Source organism: Tenrec ecaudatus, chromosome 1 (genome assembly GCF_050624435.1).
Source record: "Tenrec ecaudatus isolate mTenEca1 chromosome 1, mTenEca1.hap1, whole genome shotgun sequence".
Classification (NCBI taxonomy): domain Eukaryota; kingdom Metazoa; phylum Chordata; class Mammalia; order Afrosoricida; family Tenrecidae; genus Tenrec; species Tenrec ecaudatus.
Window position 1 is genome coordinate 255490277 of NC_134530.1, and position 15716 is coordinate 255505992.

The following is a 15716-nucleotide window of genomic DNA, read 5'->3' on the forward strand; positions in this document are numbered from 1 at the left end:
TAACTATTTCTTGCGTGAAGCCCTGTCATAATGGATTACACATTGGGCAGCTAACCACAAGGTCAGCAGTTCGAAACCACTAGCCGCTCCTCAGGGGAAAGATGAGGTTTTCTGCTCCCAGAGATTGACAGTCTCAGAAACTGACAGGGGCAGTTCTCCTTTGTTTACAGGGCTGCCATGGGTCAGAATGTACTTGATGGCAGTTAGTTCGGGATTCTGGGTTTTGGAGAGAGGCTAGATGGACACCCAGCAAGCGAGAAGTCAAGAGGAAGAGGAAAGTACCAAGGACTCGTGGCCACCCTGGGTGGGACTAAATAAAACGCTCCACAGGGTTTCCCTGGCAGCCATCTTTAAGGAGGCAGATCACTGGGCGTTTCTTCTGGGATGCTACTGGGGAGGTCTGAAGCGCCAAGCGTGGGGGGTGCAAGTCATTACGGCGCCACAACTCTGGGACAGTGGGAGAGGATCAACGAGCGTGGGAGAGCTGCCAGACTCAAGGGCAAAGTGACCTGCAAGATTTCACTTAGGAAATTCAAGGTCATTAACTGTCTTCTGGTTAGTCACAGCCCTAGGAAATGGCAAATACAACACAATTCAGAAATGTGGTTTCAGTTTGGCAAATACAACACAATTCAGAAATGTGGTTTCAGTACCAGTTCTTTGCGGCGAGGAGCCCAGTCTCCCTAGCTGGCTGGGACGGGAGAGAGAAGCGGCTGACGAATAGGAAGGGAAACAAGCAAAAGCGCAGACTCCAGGATAAATGAGCTCTCCTTTCCGCAAGGAGGCTTAGCCTGGCAGGGAGGAAAATCCCGCACGCTAAGATTTTACAAGGCTACAATGGGCAAACTCCCTGGCATACTCCATCTTCATGTTGCCATCCCTTGCCCCGGGAGTAGCACAGAGAGGGCAGTGCAGCCCACAGCTCTTCTGTTGCCATTGGAGGCAGGCGCCCCGTCCACGCACAATGGGGTGGCATTTTGCTCCGCAGGATGTCCAGAAGTGGACTGACTGCCAGGTCTGTCTCCCAAGGCCGTCTTAGTCTGGAAGCTCCTCTGAAATGTGCTCAGCATCACAGCCACACACAATCTCCACGGACAGGTGGTGGCGGCCGCACACGTGGTGCACCGACCAGGAGCAGACGCAGGGTCGCTGGCATGGGAGGTGAGCAATCTGGCACTAAAGCATCACTGCCTCACACACAAATGACACAGGCTCATCTCTTGGCTACCACGCCTGCCTCCCACCACACGGTGTCTCTTCCCTCTCTTTAGGGTTTTCTCTTTAGCATTTCCTGTGCTCATCCCTCGAGCACCCCGGCTTCCAAACACAGGTGACTCTTGTAACCTCCACCTGGAGGGCCTGGGGTTGGGGCATGGTGCATCATCAAACACCCCCACCCCCACCACCCCCAGCCGGCTCTCCACGAGAAGCCCCTGCAGCTGAGAGATGTCACTAGTACCATAAGGGAGAATGACCACTTTGTCCAGTTCCCACGTTGACTTCCCTCTCCTCCCACCCGCAGGAATGCTGGGCTTTCCTCCTTAAGGCGCACAAGCTCCAGAGGCCTGTCTCAGCCACAGCCCGTTAGTGGGCACCTACCCACTGGGTGGTGTTCTCGCCGTCCTCAGGGCCCTGTCTGCCCTCCTGGCGGGCGAGTGGTGTGGGGCTCTCAGCCGACATCAGGGAGGTCTTCTCATCACACACTTCCTCCTCGCTGTCAGAGGCCATGAACATGAGCATGGCCCTGACTCCGGGGATGGGCCTGGAAAAGAAGCACAAGGACCTCATGTCACTTCCCTTCAAAGCAACGGTCAGCATAAGGCCAAGGGCGTGCATCCAGAGGCAACAGCTTCACCCCACGACAACCCTCCTGGGGCTGCCCGGCTGCTGTGGAGCCAGCACCTGCGGAGACAACTGGTGGACTGTCGGTGCCCCACACACTGGTCAACAGCAGCTACGGCGCAGGGCAGTGCGCTGCACACTGCGGCTTGAGATGAGCAGGAACACGGAGAACATATTACCGTATGTCATGGCCAAAGTGGTGCCAGCTCCAAGTGTACTGTCAGAGATATGTTAACACACCCACATGCAAATAGTAAGAAACACTCTGTCCTTCGAGGGAAAAGGGTCCAAACAAGGTCATCAACCTGATAAGCCAGGTATTCGGCAGGAGAGACAGGGAGCAAGAAGAAATCACATCTCAGCGGTCAGGGAGTTTTAGGAGGCGAGTTCCCAGAGATGGTCCCTGTAGACGGACGAGGGACACAGGGCATGAAAGGCAGGTCAGGCGGCCCCCTAATCTGGATGCAGCAGGGGAAGGGCTGGGTGGGCTGTGAGGCAGGAAGGGCCATGCTAAGGAGGTTGAACTTCATGCCGACAGTGGTGGCACATGGGATCAGGCCTGGGCTTAGCAAGAGCAGTCTAAGCACAGATGGCAAAGGGGATTAAAGAAGGACAGGTGCTCACCAGGCGATCACTGCACAGCTCAGGGGGTCAGTGGACGGGGCAGGACACAACGTGGGCAATGAACACCAGACAGAGTCTAGGATGATGGTCAGAGACGCAAACAAAGGCAGAGAAGGCTGGAGAAGCAGGCTTCCAGGCTAACACTGATTCAGGAACTTGCATTTTGGTGGGTCAAAGGGCAGCTGTCTAAGAAGCATCCGAGTGTATGGGTCTGGTTGGAGGGGGCGATGAATGAGGGGCGCAGAGGCATCCTGGTGGCCACGCACAGCAGCACCACAGAACCTGGTGCCCCCAAAGTCCACACCCAGAGTAGGTTTCAGGGTGGGTAAAAACTTCAGAGGGTGTCCCTGGACTCATTTAACAATACAAAAGTGTGGCGTGCCTGACGACAAATCCCAAGATTGGAAGTTCTAATCCACCCGGAGGTGCCTTAGAAGGCCTGGCGATCACCTTCACAGCCATGGGGCCGAGTTCCACTCTGACCCACGTGGAACCATCGTGACCCCAAACTGACTCCAGGGAAACTGGACTGGGCTTTGGTCTAAAACACTGCAGACAACTCCTGGGGGATCAGGACCAGTTGAACTACCCACAGAGCCACATACACCCCCGCCCCACCTTCTGGAGAGCTGGGGGCTGAGCTGCAGCAGTGTGCAGACAGGTCGGGGTGGTGGAATGAATTATTTGCTGTGGCCTCTTCCGCCTTGGTTCTGTGGAGAGGCTTCCCCTCCCAAGCCGTGAGGCGTCAGTTACCTTTGCTTCAGTTCAATACCCCATGCTGTCCTGACCTTGGACCTGGTTGATTGCCATTTCCTGGGAAAACGGTAAGCAACCTGGGGTTTGAGACCTTCACTCTGCCCTGTAACTGGGTTGCTTTACAGGCCTTGCAGAGATTGGTGAGTACACTGTGGACACAGTGGCTTTAAAGTCCACACAAGAGGACGCAGTGACTTGCTAGCGGCCCTGGTGGGAAGGGCAGACTTACATAAGCAGCCATCCCGAGTGGGTTTGAAAGGCCAGCAGAGAGCGGTGGCAGTGGGCAGGAAGCTCCCAGGCAAGGGGCTGTAACGTAAGGAGTCTTAAGACACAGAGCTGGTGGCAACGGCCGAAAAGCACTGCCAGGAGAGCAGCAGGTGAGCAAGCGGCTACACTGGGCAGGAGTGGAGGCCCAAGGCTGGGAGGTCTCCACAGCCAAGAACGGGCGTGCACGGCTAAGGGGGGAGTGCACAGCTGAGAAGGCCCTGTCTGTATGCACAGCCGAGAGATGGGCTGCAGCCGGGAGGAGGAGGCAGACTTGAGAGAGCTGTCCTGGTGGAAGTGGTCCTGCACTGAAGAAGGGGGGATGTGCTCTCTTCTGGGAGGATCTTTCCCTGCATCTTGCCGATGTGCTGATTCCCGTTCCTGAGTTGCTCTTGTTCCTTCCGCGTTGCTCCGGATCCCAAGTTGTTGTTGTTGCCTCCGCATTGATCCCGATCCTAAGCTGTAGCCTGTTACCTCCCTAATAAACCACCTAGCGGTGAGTATGGTCTGTCAGGTCTGTGGCTATTGCAGTGAATGATTAAACCCAGCAGAGAAGTAGTAAGAGTAGGGGGACATGTGTCACATATGGTGAAGAAGTTAGAGTAGACATATGTCTGACCTCTCGCTCACAGGAACCCGTCCTGCCCTGAATCTGATGGCTCGGGGATTTAGGGCAGTTCATTACTGTGCTGGAGCCAAGTTTGTCTCCAACCACGTCGTGGCTGATTCTCAACTGAGTATGTAGATGGCTTCCACTAATTCAGCCGGCTTTTTGTTTTGCTTTGTCTTATTTTTTGCCCAAGCAGAATCTGTAGCTGCTACTTGGTGTGTGTGTGTGTGTGTGTGTGTGTGTGTGTGTGTGTGTGTGTGTGTGTGTGTGTGTGTGTAGATAGTAACTTGGCTGTGGTCTAATTGATTCTCACACAGAGTCTTAACTCCAGCCCCCAATTACATGCACACGGCTTGGCCACACCCTGCTCACCTCACTGGCTGCAAAACTCTTTCATTGCACTGTGATTTCAACATGAGTAAGCGTCTCACTACCAAGCACACACACAGAGGCAGATCTCACATGTACCAGTGATACTGAAGGAAGGAAAGATAAGAGCCAATTGTACCGAAGGAAGAAGTCCCAGCTGCCCCGAGGCATTGGCGTAAAAGGAAGGCTCCAGGGACCGATGGAATGCCCACTGAAGTGTTTCAGTAAGCAGACACAGCGTGGGAAGCATTCACTGTGTATGCCAAGAAACGTGGAAGATACTGATCTGGCCAAGGGCCCGTATTTGCGACCATTTCAAAGAAAGGAGAATCCACAGAATATAGAAATCATGCAACAATCTCAGTAACATCACATGCGAGGAGGACTTTGCTGAACGTGATTAACAACAGTTGCAGTGTCCATCACCAGGGAGTTGCCGGAAATCACAGCTGGACACTGAAAAGGATGTGTCACCAGGGTTATCAGTGCTGACGTCACGAAAGCAGAGCCTATCAGAAAGATAACTCCTTGCGGTTTCTCTTGCCTAGCCTAAGGCATTCAACTCTGTGGCTCCTAACAAACTATGGACAGTCCTGAGAAGAAGGGAAATTCCAGACTACTTAACTGCCCTCATGCATAATCTGTACACTGTCCAAGAGGCAGGCATTCAATCAGTGTTAATGCGGGGCTCCTGCCGGGTTTAAAATGAGAACAGGCCTGTGACAGGGTGGTAGCCTCTCACCATACTTGTTCAATCTGTATGCTGAGGAACCAGTCTGAGAACCTGGTCTTTTGAAGAAGAACGAGGTATCAAGGCTGGAGGAAGGCCTAACAACACCTTCCATACGTAGGCTACACAATCCTGCTTGCTGAGAGTGAAGAGGGCTTGAAGCACTTGCTGATGAAGATCAAACTCCTTTAGTAAGGATTCATCATGATAAACAAAGACAAGATTTCATCTGCCAAGGATTTCACTTTGCATCCATAGTCACTGGTCATGGATGTAGCAGTCAGGAAGTCAAATGACACCCGGCGCTGGGTTACTTTGAGAACGAAGGTGCACCTGACCCAAGCCATATTTTCTTTTTATCATTGTGTTAGGGGCTCATACAACTCTGATCACAACCCATACATACATCAATTGTGTAAAGCACATTTGTACAATCATTGCCCTCATCATTCTCAAACATTTGCTCTCCACCTAAGCCCCTGGCATCAGCTCATTTTTCCACTCCCTTCCCACTCCCCTCTCCCAAGCCATGTTTTTTTTCCAACATCCTTATATGCACGTGAAAGCTGGACACAGAATTAGGAAGCCCCTAGGAGAGTCGGCACAGTTCATGAGAGTGCTGATGGAGAGTCCGGAAAGTACCAGACGAACAAACTAACCTCTTTGAAAATGTGCTCCCTAGAAGTGAGGGTGCTATGACCTCATCTCATGTACTTCGGACATGTTATCAAGAGGTACCCATGCCCGGAAAAGGACATCCTGCTGGGCAAAGTGAAGGGACAGAGAAAAGGAGGAAGCCCCTCAATGAGATGGATTTGCACAGTAGGTCCAACAAGGGGCTCAAACACAGCAACTGTGTGGGGATGATACAGGATCGAGCAGGGGATACAGGGTCCCCGTGAGGCTCAACTACTCAGCGGCATCTAACAATGAGACAAACATAGGCATAATAACAGGGCAAGGGCAGATGAAGAAGACAATGTGCTACTGGCCTGAAAAGGAAGAGAAGTCCTTCCAGGTAAGGGGATAAGATGTTCTTTGTCTGGTGGCGTAAGCGGTGCCTGTGACAGACCTCACAGCTTAGGAATACTGTTAGGCAGAGACTGAAGCAGATGGGTCATTCCAGAGAGAAATGACCACTTACAAAAATAAATGGGACAGGTGAAATGGCATGGCCTATTGTGAAAACAAAACAAAACACAAAAACCAACAAAACAACAAACCCAGCCTTTTGATTGGCTGTAATATGGTTACCTGGCAGAGGTTGGTTGTGGCTGCTAGCTGTCATCAAGCTGGCCCTCAATGGTAAACCACACTTCTCTCCCCCTGCTTCCCACCAGCCCGACACACACACACACAATAGAACAAACCACTGCCTGGTCTTGTACTCATGATTGGTTGTGAATCCAACCACTGTGATCTACTGGATATTCAATGGCTCATTTCGGAAGTAGACGACCAGGTCTTCTTCCTAGTCTTTCTTTGTCTGGAAGTTCCTCAGAAACCTCTTCAAGCCTCCACTCACCAGAGAAGTGGTATCTGTGCATGAGGTCCACTGGCCAGAAACTGAGCCTGGGTCTCCTAGTGCGGAACCACTGATGCCTACCTCAGCAGTGGGGAACCGGCTCGGGTTTCTGAAGAACAGGGATATGAACAGATGTGTCCTTCCACAAGAGCAATGTGCTAGCTGAGGAGCACTCCAGGTAGGTCTTGTCTCTATGTCTTCAGCTGTGACTTCCCTAATTGGTTCAGTCCAGTGCCAAGGAGGGTGGATTTGTCACCTGGTGGTGAGCACCTGAAGGCCAGCAGAGAAAACATAAAACGCACTGCCTTCGAGTCAGTTCTGACTCACAGTGACCCTACAGGCCAGGGTAGAGCTGGCCTTGTGGGAAAGCCTCGTCTTTCGCTCATGGAGCTGCTGGTGGCTTCAAACTTTGGACCTTGCGGTTAGCAGCCCAATTTGTAACCACTGCCTGCAGTCACCACTGTGCCACCAGGGCTCCTAGAGTATGCCCCAGAGCCCAATATAAGGGGACGAAGCTGCACAGGCCCTCCGCGCCTCCCCGCCTCGGAAAGTTCTTGGCTTTAGTTCCTTCGTCTCTAATGGTGACAGAAACCATCTGGTGGGGATCACGGAGGAATCTGTGCGGAGTTCCGCTTACTCCTCCCTCGCAAGATGGGCTCACTTTCACTCACAGGGGCGCCTGCAACAGAGAGCCGGCTGCATGTCCTCAAGCTCCGTTGGAACATTCCCTCCCGAGCGCTGCCCGAGATGGGGTCTGAGGCTACAGGTGGTTCTTACAGCACTTTGGTTGTCAGCGTGTCAGTTTTGTTTTGGTTCAAAGAAGAGGATCCATTGCTGCTGAATCAATCCGGACTCACAGCAAACCTAGGGGTCAGGGTGGAACTGCTCCCCATCTTTCTTTTGCTGGCGGGTGTTCGAACTGCTTCTGTCGGGTCCCTTCAAGTAGAACGAAGTCCTTCCAATCTCCGTGTCTCTAGCAGCGGCCTGTTGGCAAGCCTGTTGCCTGGTTCCCCAGACACTGGAGGAGGCTGCACCTAGGGAAGGGGAGACTAAAGAAATGTAAGGTATGGGCCATCAAGGCAGGGTCTGGACCCAATCTTAACCTCAGGGCCGGGGGGGCTAACTCACTGCTAGTGAGGAGATTCTGATTCACAGTGACCCTAGAGCAACCCTCCAGGGCAGAGGAGAACTGCTCCCGTGGAGTTTATAGAAAGCCTCAACTTCTCACTCCTGGTGAGTTTGAACTGCTGATCTTGTGGTCAGCAGCTCATTCGCAGTCCATTCAGACCGCCGGGGCTCCTTAAGGCCTGGGGAGAGTGGCACAAATGATTAAGCTCTTGGTGATGAACCCAAACGTTGGCCATGTAAACCCACCTTGGGAGAAAGAACTGATGATGTGCTTTGGAAAGGTGACAGCCATTAAAAAACCCCATAAAGCACAGTTCTCTGAAACACTGGAGGTCGGCATGAGAATCGACTGGCTTGGGTTTTTCTATTTGGGCCCCTTAGAATGAATGCTTCTCAGAGCAGGGTTGTACAGGGTCTACACAATGTTGCTGTGCCCTTACAGAGTCAGACATCAAACGAAGCCCATGATTGCTTCGACTCACTAAATTCCCCCAATCACTGTGCGCCCTGGAAGAAGGCCCGTGCACCTTTGGTGGGAAGCTGCGGTGTTCTGCCCCATCTTGCAGGACGAGGAAACAGGTGGGCAGGCTCTATGCTGTGCTAGGCTGCTTACTGAAAGTGCTGCTTCCCAGCTACTGTGGGGCTGACTGTCCAGTGACCTGCATTTTGAGACAATCCCTGGGTGGTTCCAGTGAGCCAGATGGGGATGGTGGGGGTTGTGGGAGACAGGAGGCTCTCCTGCAGCACTGCTTGCTAGTGTCAGGTTTCATCTGGTTCCCAGGCACCAGTAGAGGGCTTTGGGGAGTGGTCACCTTACTGGGGTCCCTTCTCTCCCACAGCCCTGTTTGCTGGCCGAATGACCCGTGGATTACCCCCTCCTTCCAGAAAGCAAGTGGGAAGAAAGAAGGTTTTCAAGTGAGGAGAGCTGCAGAGAAGAGCAGAGTCAAGCTGGCAAAGGTTCCCAAACCTGCCTCCGAGAAGGAAGGTGCCCCCAAAACTGGGGCTCCAATACACGGGCACCAACTGCACCCACCTTTCTGAAGGGCCACTGGCAGCACAAATCAAACGTTTTTAAATAGTCATACCTTTGATCCTGAAATGCTACGCCTTGGAATTTAGCCTAAAAAAATAATAAAAGATTTATGTAAAAATCATGTTCATTTGCAGTTATTTATAATTGTTTTTAAAAAAGTGAGAATGTCTATAGTGTTTGATGGGAACTATTGTGTGAGCGCCAAATACCTCATTTTAAAGATTGAATGTGCTTCCTGGGGTAGGAGCCCTATCTGTTTGTCTCCTTAGAGTCTAGCTCAGGGCTGGCACCCTCGAGCGTTTCAACAGGCAATGTCTGAGTAAAGGAAACGTGGCCTTGATACCGTTCATATCAAGTGGTTTAGCTTAAAGACTTTCCTGAAAATCACGTGTGTAAAGAAAACCTGCTTTAGAAATAAAGGATTTTTCAGAAGTTCTAAAAAAAATGAAAATAATTGAATTTAGAACACAGAACGTCTCAGGCATCTGAATTTTATTATGAAAGACGTATACATGTAAAAGAACTGAACGGAGAAGAACCAATTCAAAACAAACACCAAATCCACTGCTGCAGAGCTGGCCTGGCCTACAAGGATCCGGCGCGTTAGAGCACAGCACTGCTCCAGAAGGGTTTTCTTGGCTGCCACCTTCTCAGAAGCACACTGACGGGCCTCTCCTCCACGGCACTCCGGGTGGGTTCAAACCACCAAGCCTGAGGTGAGCAGCTGAGGGCAAGCTGTCTGTACCACCTCGGGGGTGGGGAACTCACAAAAATATCAAAGGTTTTCTTTGGATGGTGATCGTGCCTGTCATTTTTTCTGGATTTCTCAGGTTCTAGAACACACATCGGCAGTGTTTTCGAACTACTAATTTTTTTTAAAGTGGCATGACGAACATCAACAATCACCCTGTCTCCTGCTGGAAGCACAGGTGGGGCCCCAGGAAGACCCTTTCCAATTCTCTCCCAGCAGTGTCTCTACCTGATCCCGCAGCAAAGCAGAATGGCTTTGAACTCCTTTGAGTCGTGCTCAGGAAGGCACCTGAATCGGTACATAAGACTGAAGATGCTCTGGCATCCCTTGGGGGCGGGCTGTAAAATAAACCAGCACCTGGTGAAGGGGAAGCCTTCTCCTGGATCTCTGTGTGCATCTGAGTGGCAGTGAGTCAGCGCTCTCTCCCTGGGCTGATGGTGAGCAGGCCTGGGGCTGGGAGGCTCCCTGGGTCTGCTGACGCAAACCCCAGGGAAGACCTAGTAACCAGCTCTCTCACATCAGGCCCCCACGCTCTGGGGAGCAGCAGCACATGCAGAGGAGCTCAGAGGTGTGTGTGTGGGGGTGGGGTGGGGGTGGTGTCCAGAGCACAAGACCACATCCTGGATGGCCTCACAGAACTGAGCCGAGGCTGAACGCGACTTAGCGGTTAGGAGGGCAAATCAACCCTCAGCGGATCGGATCGGGGCTCACTCCTGTTCATCAGCTGAGCGGGATCAAAATGCTCAATTACCCAAACCGACAGTCTGCCCACCATGGTCTGTGTCAGCAATTCCTACAATCACTATGGAAACCTGAGGACCCAATTTCCTCAACCTCCTCCTTTCCAGTTCAGAGAAACGTGTAGGTTTTGACCTTAAAACCTCAGGCCACTGGGCCTGCGACAGGAAACATGTCTTACCATCCGTAGTAAATACTACCAACAGTGTTTCGTGGACAGGACGGTCCACCAGCACCCGGGAGCGGCTGCGCTTCCCCAAGCATGCAGGCTGCAGAGAAAGGGCTGGACCCGGAGTTTTGGATTTCCTTTTCCTAGCAGGGTTAGCCAGTGCTTCCTGGCTTTCAAAGAGGGCCACTTCAGATTTAAGCAGTTCATGTTCTAGGGTCATACCTTACAATGTTCCCACGACCCCTGGGAAATGCCTAGTCTTCCTACACTAAAGGAAGGGTTTAGTAACTGCCTCTCTCTGTTGCCCTGGGCAGCGGACAGGTGCTGGGCTCCAGCTGGCCTTTCATCTCAGCCTATCCTGTGACAGATCTCTCCCAAACACAGGGAGAAGGCCTGGGCCAGGGCTCCGCGCTCCATGGTCACAGGCCTCCATGAGCCTGAGGGAGCTCAACACAGCTGTGGAACCACAAGGACTATGCCCACCATGGGGCAGGAAACAGGGTCCACCCAAAAGTGAAAGCCAGCAAGTGTCCAGCTGTGGGACGGGTGAGCTGGATACTACTACGACTAATAATAACCATAAATACAGTCAACTGCTTTCAAAAAACACTCCACGAAGAAAAAACACTGAAGACAAAACCTGAATGGAAACAACAGGTCACCAAGCCCTATCTACAGTTTCCTACCTCAGTAGACTTAATCACCAGTAGCCATCAAACGGATTTCGACTCATGTCAATCCCATGTGTTGGGAGCAGCAGTGGTTCTCAACCTGTGGGTCTCGACCCCTTTGGGGGTCAAATGACCCTTTCACAGGAGTCGCCTAAGTCCATCAGAAAACACATATTTCCGATGGTCTTAGGAACCAAGACACCACTCGTCTTATTGCCTCCAGGTGGGTCTGCCCACATGCAGTATGACCACCTATGAGTACCCGGAGTGAGACTGCTACCCTGCTATACCATGCTTCAAGACAAAATTTAATTTATTTGTAATTAGAAATAAATATTTCACAATATATAATTACATACTGTTTTTGTGATTAATCACTATGCTTTCATTATGTTTAATTTCTAACAATAAAAATGCATCCTGCCTATCAGATATTTACATTATGATTCATAACAGTAGCAAAATTACAGTTATGAAGGAGCGACGAAAATAATTTTATGGTTGGGGGTCACCACATGAGGAACTGTATGAAAGGGTCGTGGCATGAGGAAGGTAGAGGACCACTGCTCTAAAGGTGGCACCAACAGTTAACCGCTGGACTAACCCAAAGGTTGGTGGTTCAAACACACCCAGAGGTGGTGCAGGAGGAGGCGTGGCTTTCTGCTTCCAAAAGGTCACAGCCTTAGCACAATCCCAAACCAAACAATCGTCAAGTCAATGCGGACTCCTAGCAACCCCTGCGGGTCTCCGGGACCGTAACTGTTTATCCAGTCTTTCTTCCCAAGAGTTGCGGGTGGTTTCCAGCTGCCAAACCATGCAGCTCGCACAGCCCAACACAGAACCACTATACCACCAGAGATGAGTATATTTAAGGATATGTAGAAAAGGATTGCTACAAAAATCACAGCAGAAAAAAAAATCACAGCAACCTTTATGAAAGAAGAAAATCAAACCACGAGAGACAATTGTTGCTGACATAGCCTGCCGAGGTCTACAGACCTCTGAAGGCAGTGGTCCCCTCTTTAAACCTTCTCCAAAGAACTCTATGTGCTTCCACCATGTCGAGGGGACAGGTGGGGCATTTGAGGGACTCAAATCACCATCTTTGTAATGTTCTCTGAGTTTTGAGAACAAGAGGAAATCTGAAGGGGTAAGATCAAGACTGCAGGGTAGAAGGGGTAAGGTTTACCAACAACATTCTCATGGGACAGCCCTTGCTACCTTTGAAGAATGAACAAGCCCATTGTCAGGATGGGGGTCGGGGTGGGATTCCATTTTCTTAAAATGTCTTCAAAATCAGCCCCTGGGATTGGCTTGTGTCCTTTGAGGACATCTATTATGATTATTCCTTTGGTGTGTCAAAGAGTTGCTATCACCTTACGAGCTGACCTCTCTGCTTTGATTTTAAGTGACCCTGTAGGTTACCTCAAAGCCACTGATCTTTCCAACAGTCTGATGGGCATATTATTCACCTATCATACAATTCAATAGTCCATTCACATCAAGAAGGTTGCACAATCGCCATCGCAGTCTGCTTTAGGACACGTCCTTCATTCTCGCACTCATCATTAGCTCCCGTTTCTACCCAACCTCCCCTGCACACCCGCAAGGAACCATTAATCCAGTTACTGTCTTTATAGATTTACCTATCCTAGATTTCATTGACAGAAAAACATTTTTAAATAAAGCTAACAGTAACAAGTAATGCAGATAAGAAACCTCAATTGAAAAGAAAGCAGAAAATATTAAAAACTGGAACAAATTGAAATGGCTACGAAGGGAGGAGATCAAATGGTCCGATGCTAAATTTTAAACCACCTGATTGGATCTTTACCGAAAGGGTGCTACCCAGACTAAAACAAGGGAACTATTAGGAGAACCTGTCTGCAGCCATCCATTGATCAAAGAGATACGTTTTTGTTTGGAATAAAACAAGCTGTTTTATTTGGAATGAGTTTTTGTTTGGACTAAATCTGTGCCTGTATCAATTGGACCCCTCATAGCAATCCTCTGTGACTTACCCATATGCAACCATAAGTACATACACAGGCGCACCCGGTGGCACCATTGAATAGCCAATGGCAAGCTTGGTGGTTTAAAGCCACCAGCCACCGCACAGGAGAAAGATAAAGCTGTCCACTCAGGTGAAAATTTCTAGCCTCGGAGACCTTACGCAGAGTCACAATGAGCCAGTAAAACACGAAGAAAATCTTCAAAAGTACAGTTGACCAGTCAGTGTGTATAACACACTCATCAAAAAGGGTACACCATGTTATTGCTTCATCAGTAACTTAAAGAGAAGCCCAGATAGGGGGCGGAGAGGCCTTTCTGTGCCAAGCTGGTGTGGGAACTGAAAACGGGAAAGGAGGAAGCGAGCAAGGGGTGGGGAATGCTATGTACTATGCATGTGCTCCCCTCCTCCCCCGCCACTCTGAGCAACACTTCCTCAAGCTCAGCCCTTCCTTTCCTCTCCATTCTCCTCACAGCAACAGTACAGTGTTCCCCAGGCACACATGAAGATGTCCTGATAACAGTGTGGGATAAGCACTGGGCTGCTTTGTGCAAGGTCTTTGGTTCAAACCCACCAGCTGCTCTCTCTGTAAGAGGGCACCCAGGCTGTTCATTCCTGCGAAGCTATACAGTCTTGGATTTTACACAGGGTTGCTATGAGTCCACTCAGCAGCATTCTCTCAAGTCGTCCACTCACAGGCCCTGCCCTAGCCACTCCTGCCACTGGCCCCACGCATGAACTTGGACAAGCTGACGTTTGTTGAGGATTCGGCTCTGAGCTGGACCCAGGGCCCTTCATCAGCTGGTCCCAGAGAGCATGTTCCTGACATGCCTCCTGTTCTTACACTGCTGCATTCACCGAGGGCCCTGTGAGGCCCATGGACTTGACGCAGCTGATCCAGAAGCTTTCACTGCTGAAGGTCGGGGACGCTCACGTGTCAACAGAATGGGCTATGTGGACATCAGGGGCATCTGTATCGAAAGCCCTGGCCTGCCCACCAGAGAAGCTTGTAGCCCAGTCTACCAATTTTGAGTTCCGTGTTTGCCAGTGTTGGGTATGGGATGAATCACACCAAGCGTGAATGTGGAGGGCCATGTAATTACTAGGCCAAACAAGTTCATACTTTAAACGAAGAAGTTTTATTCCACAGGGGCATCATTTCACCCAACCAAAAGGCTGAGTGCTGGTCTGAGGGCTAGGCTGCAGAATTAGGGACCAGGACACGGAGAATACAAGTAGGTTTGTAGTCCAGCTGTTATAACCTACCTGAGCAACTCCGGACTTTCCCTTCAGCCGGTGGTTTTGTTGTTATTGTTAAAAGTCAGGGTCATTTCGCTTTTAAAGGCGTGAGTTTGGGAATCTCCCTACGACTGTAAAGGTCAGATACAAACATGCCAAACCGCTGACAACCAAAATCACCAGCCCCAGGCCCTGACGCTGGCCAACATTTGCAGAATCCTTCCGGGGTGACCCTGTTCCCCGCTCATGGGAGGATGGGGGGCGCACAGCCTCGCCAGAGCCGGGTACTACAGGCCACTAAGTACCAACAAATGCCCCCGCTCACACGCCTGAGACCCACGTGCACGGTTCCTTTAAAGGCGCTGCCCCTTTAACAGGGCGCCCAGGGCCAACCCCAGCGGGGGCCGGGGCTGGGAGCAGGGAGGCGCTCCGCAGGGCTGGGGGCCTGCGGCCTGGGAGCTGATCGCGCGACCCGACCGCCCCTCCCGCCCCGGTGCAGACCGGCTCCCCGGCGGCTGGCCCGGCCCTCCCCCTCCTCCCGTCCCCACGTCAGTCACAGAGGCCGCGCGCGGCGCGCGGACGGGCCGCGGCTCCCGGGCCACCGAGGGGCCTCGGACGGCTTCGCGAGGGGCGTGCAGACGGGAGGGCCCGGCCGCGGCGCCACGGCGGGCCTCCGCGCACCGGCGCCACGGGCGAAGCCGGGCCCGCGCCCCCCGCCCGGCCAGCGCGCTCACCTGCTCCTCCGCGGGCGGCGCTCCGGCCGTGTTTACGCGGCTGGCAGCGCGCCCGGCGGCCCAGGCGCCACGCAGGCCCCGCCCCCGCCCCGGGACTGCAGGCTCCGCCCCGGTCCCGCCCCGGACCCATGCAGGCCCCGCCCCCGCCCCGGGACTTCAGGCTCCGCCCCCGCCCCGGGCCCGGGCCCGTGCAGGCTCCGCCCCCTCCCCGTCCCCGCCCCAGGCCCATGCAGGCTCCGCCCCCTCCCCCGGCTGGCGCAGGCGCCGGAGCCCCTGGCCCCTCCTGTCTCGGGTCCGCTGGGGGTGGGTTGGGGGGAGGGGTGTGTGTGTGTTTTGAATTATGTGTCATGGAGTTGTCATGTGTCAATTATGTGTCATGCAGTTGGAGAAAGATGAGGCTTCTGTAAAGATGACGGTGGTGTGTGTGTGTGTGTTCTCTAGTGCACCAGCTGCCACCAGCTTCGGAGCCACCAGCTGACACCGGGATAAAGTGGGGTACAGGTGAATTGAGACTTGAGGATT

The 15716-nt window shown here is 52.2% G+C and overlaps 1 protein-coding gene across 5 annotated transcripts in view; it reads right to left on the minus strand.

The window, feature by feature from the left end:
- The window catches only part of PSEN2 (presenilin 2), a 35679-nt gene extending 20400 nt beyond the window's left edge, over positions 1-15279 (minus strand). Inside the window, exons 1-3 of one of the 5 annotated variants that reach the window (XM_075531493.1) lie at positions 15195-15273; positions 8934-8968; positions 1600-1762 (exon numbers count right to left, since the gene is read on the minus strand). In XM_075531493.1, coding sequence (XP_075387608.1) covers positions 1600-1740 — 141 coding nt within the window. In that variant the 5' untranslated portion in view covers positions 1741-1762; positions 8934-8968; positions 15195-15273. Of the gene's footprint in view, positions 1-1599; positions 1763-6801; positions 7745-8933; positions 8969-14487; positions 14592-15194 lie in introns of those variants that run through there. The other 4 variants (XM_075531499.1, XM_075531520.1, XM_075531527.1 and 1 more) reach the window with 4 other exon arrangements.
- Positions 15280-15716: the final 437 nt, after the last annotated feature.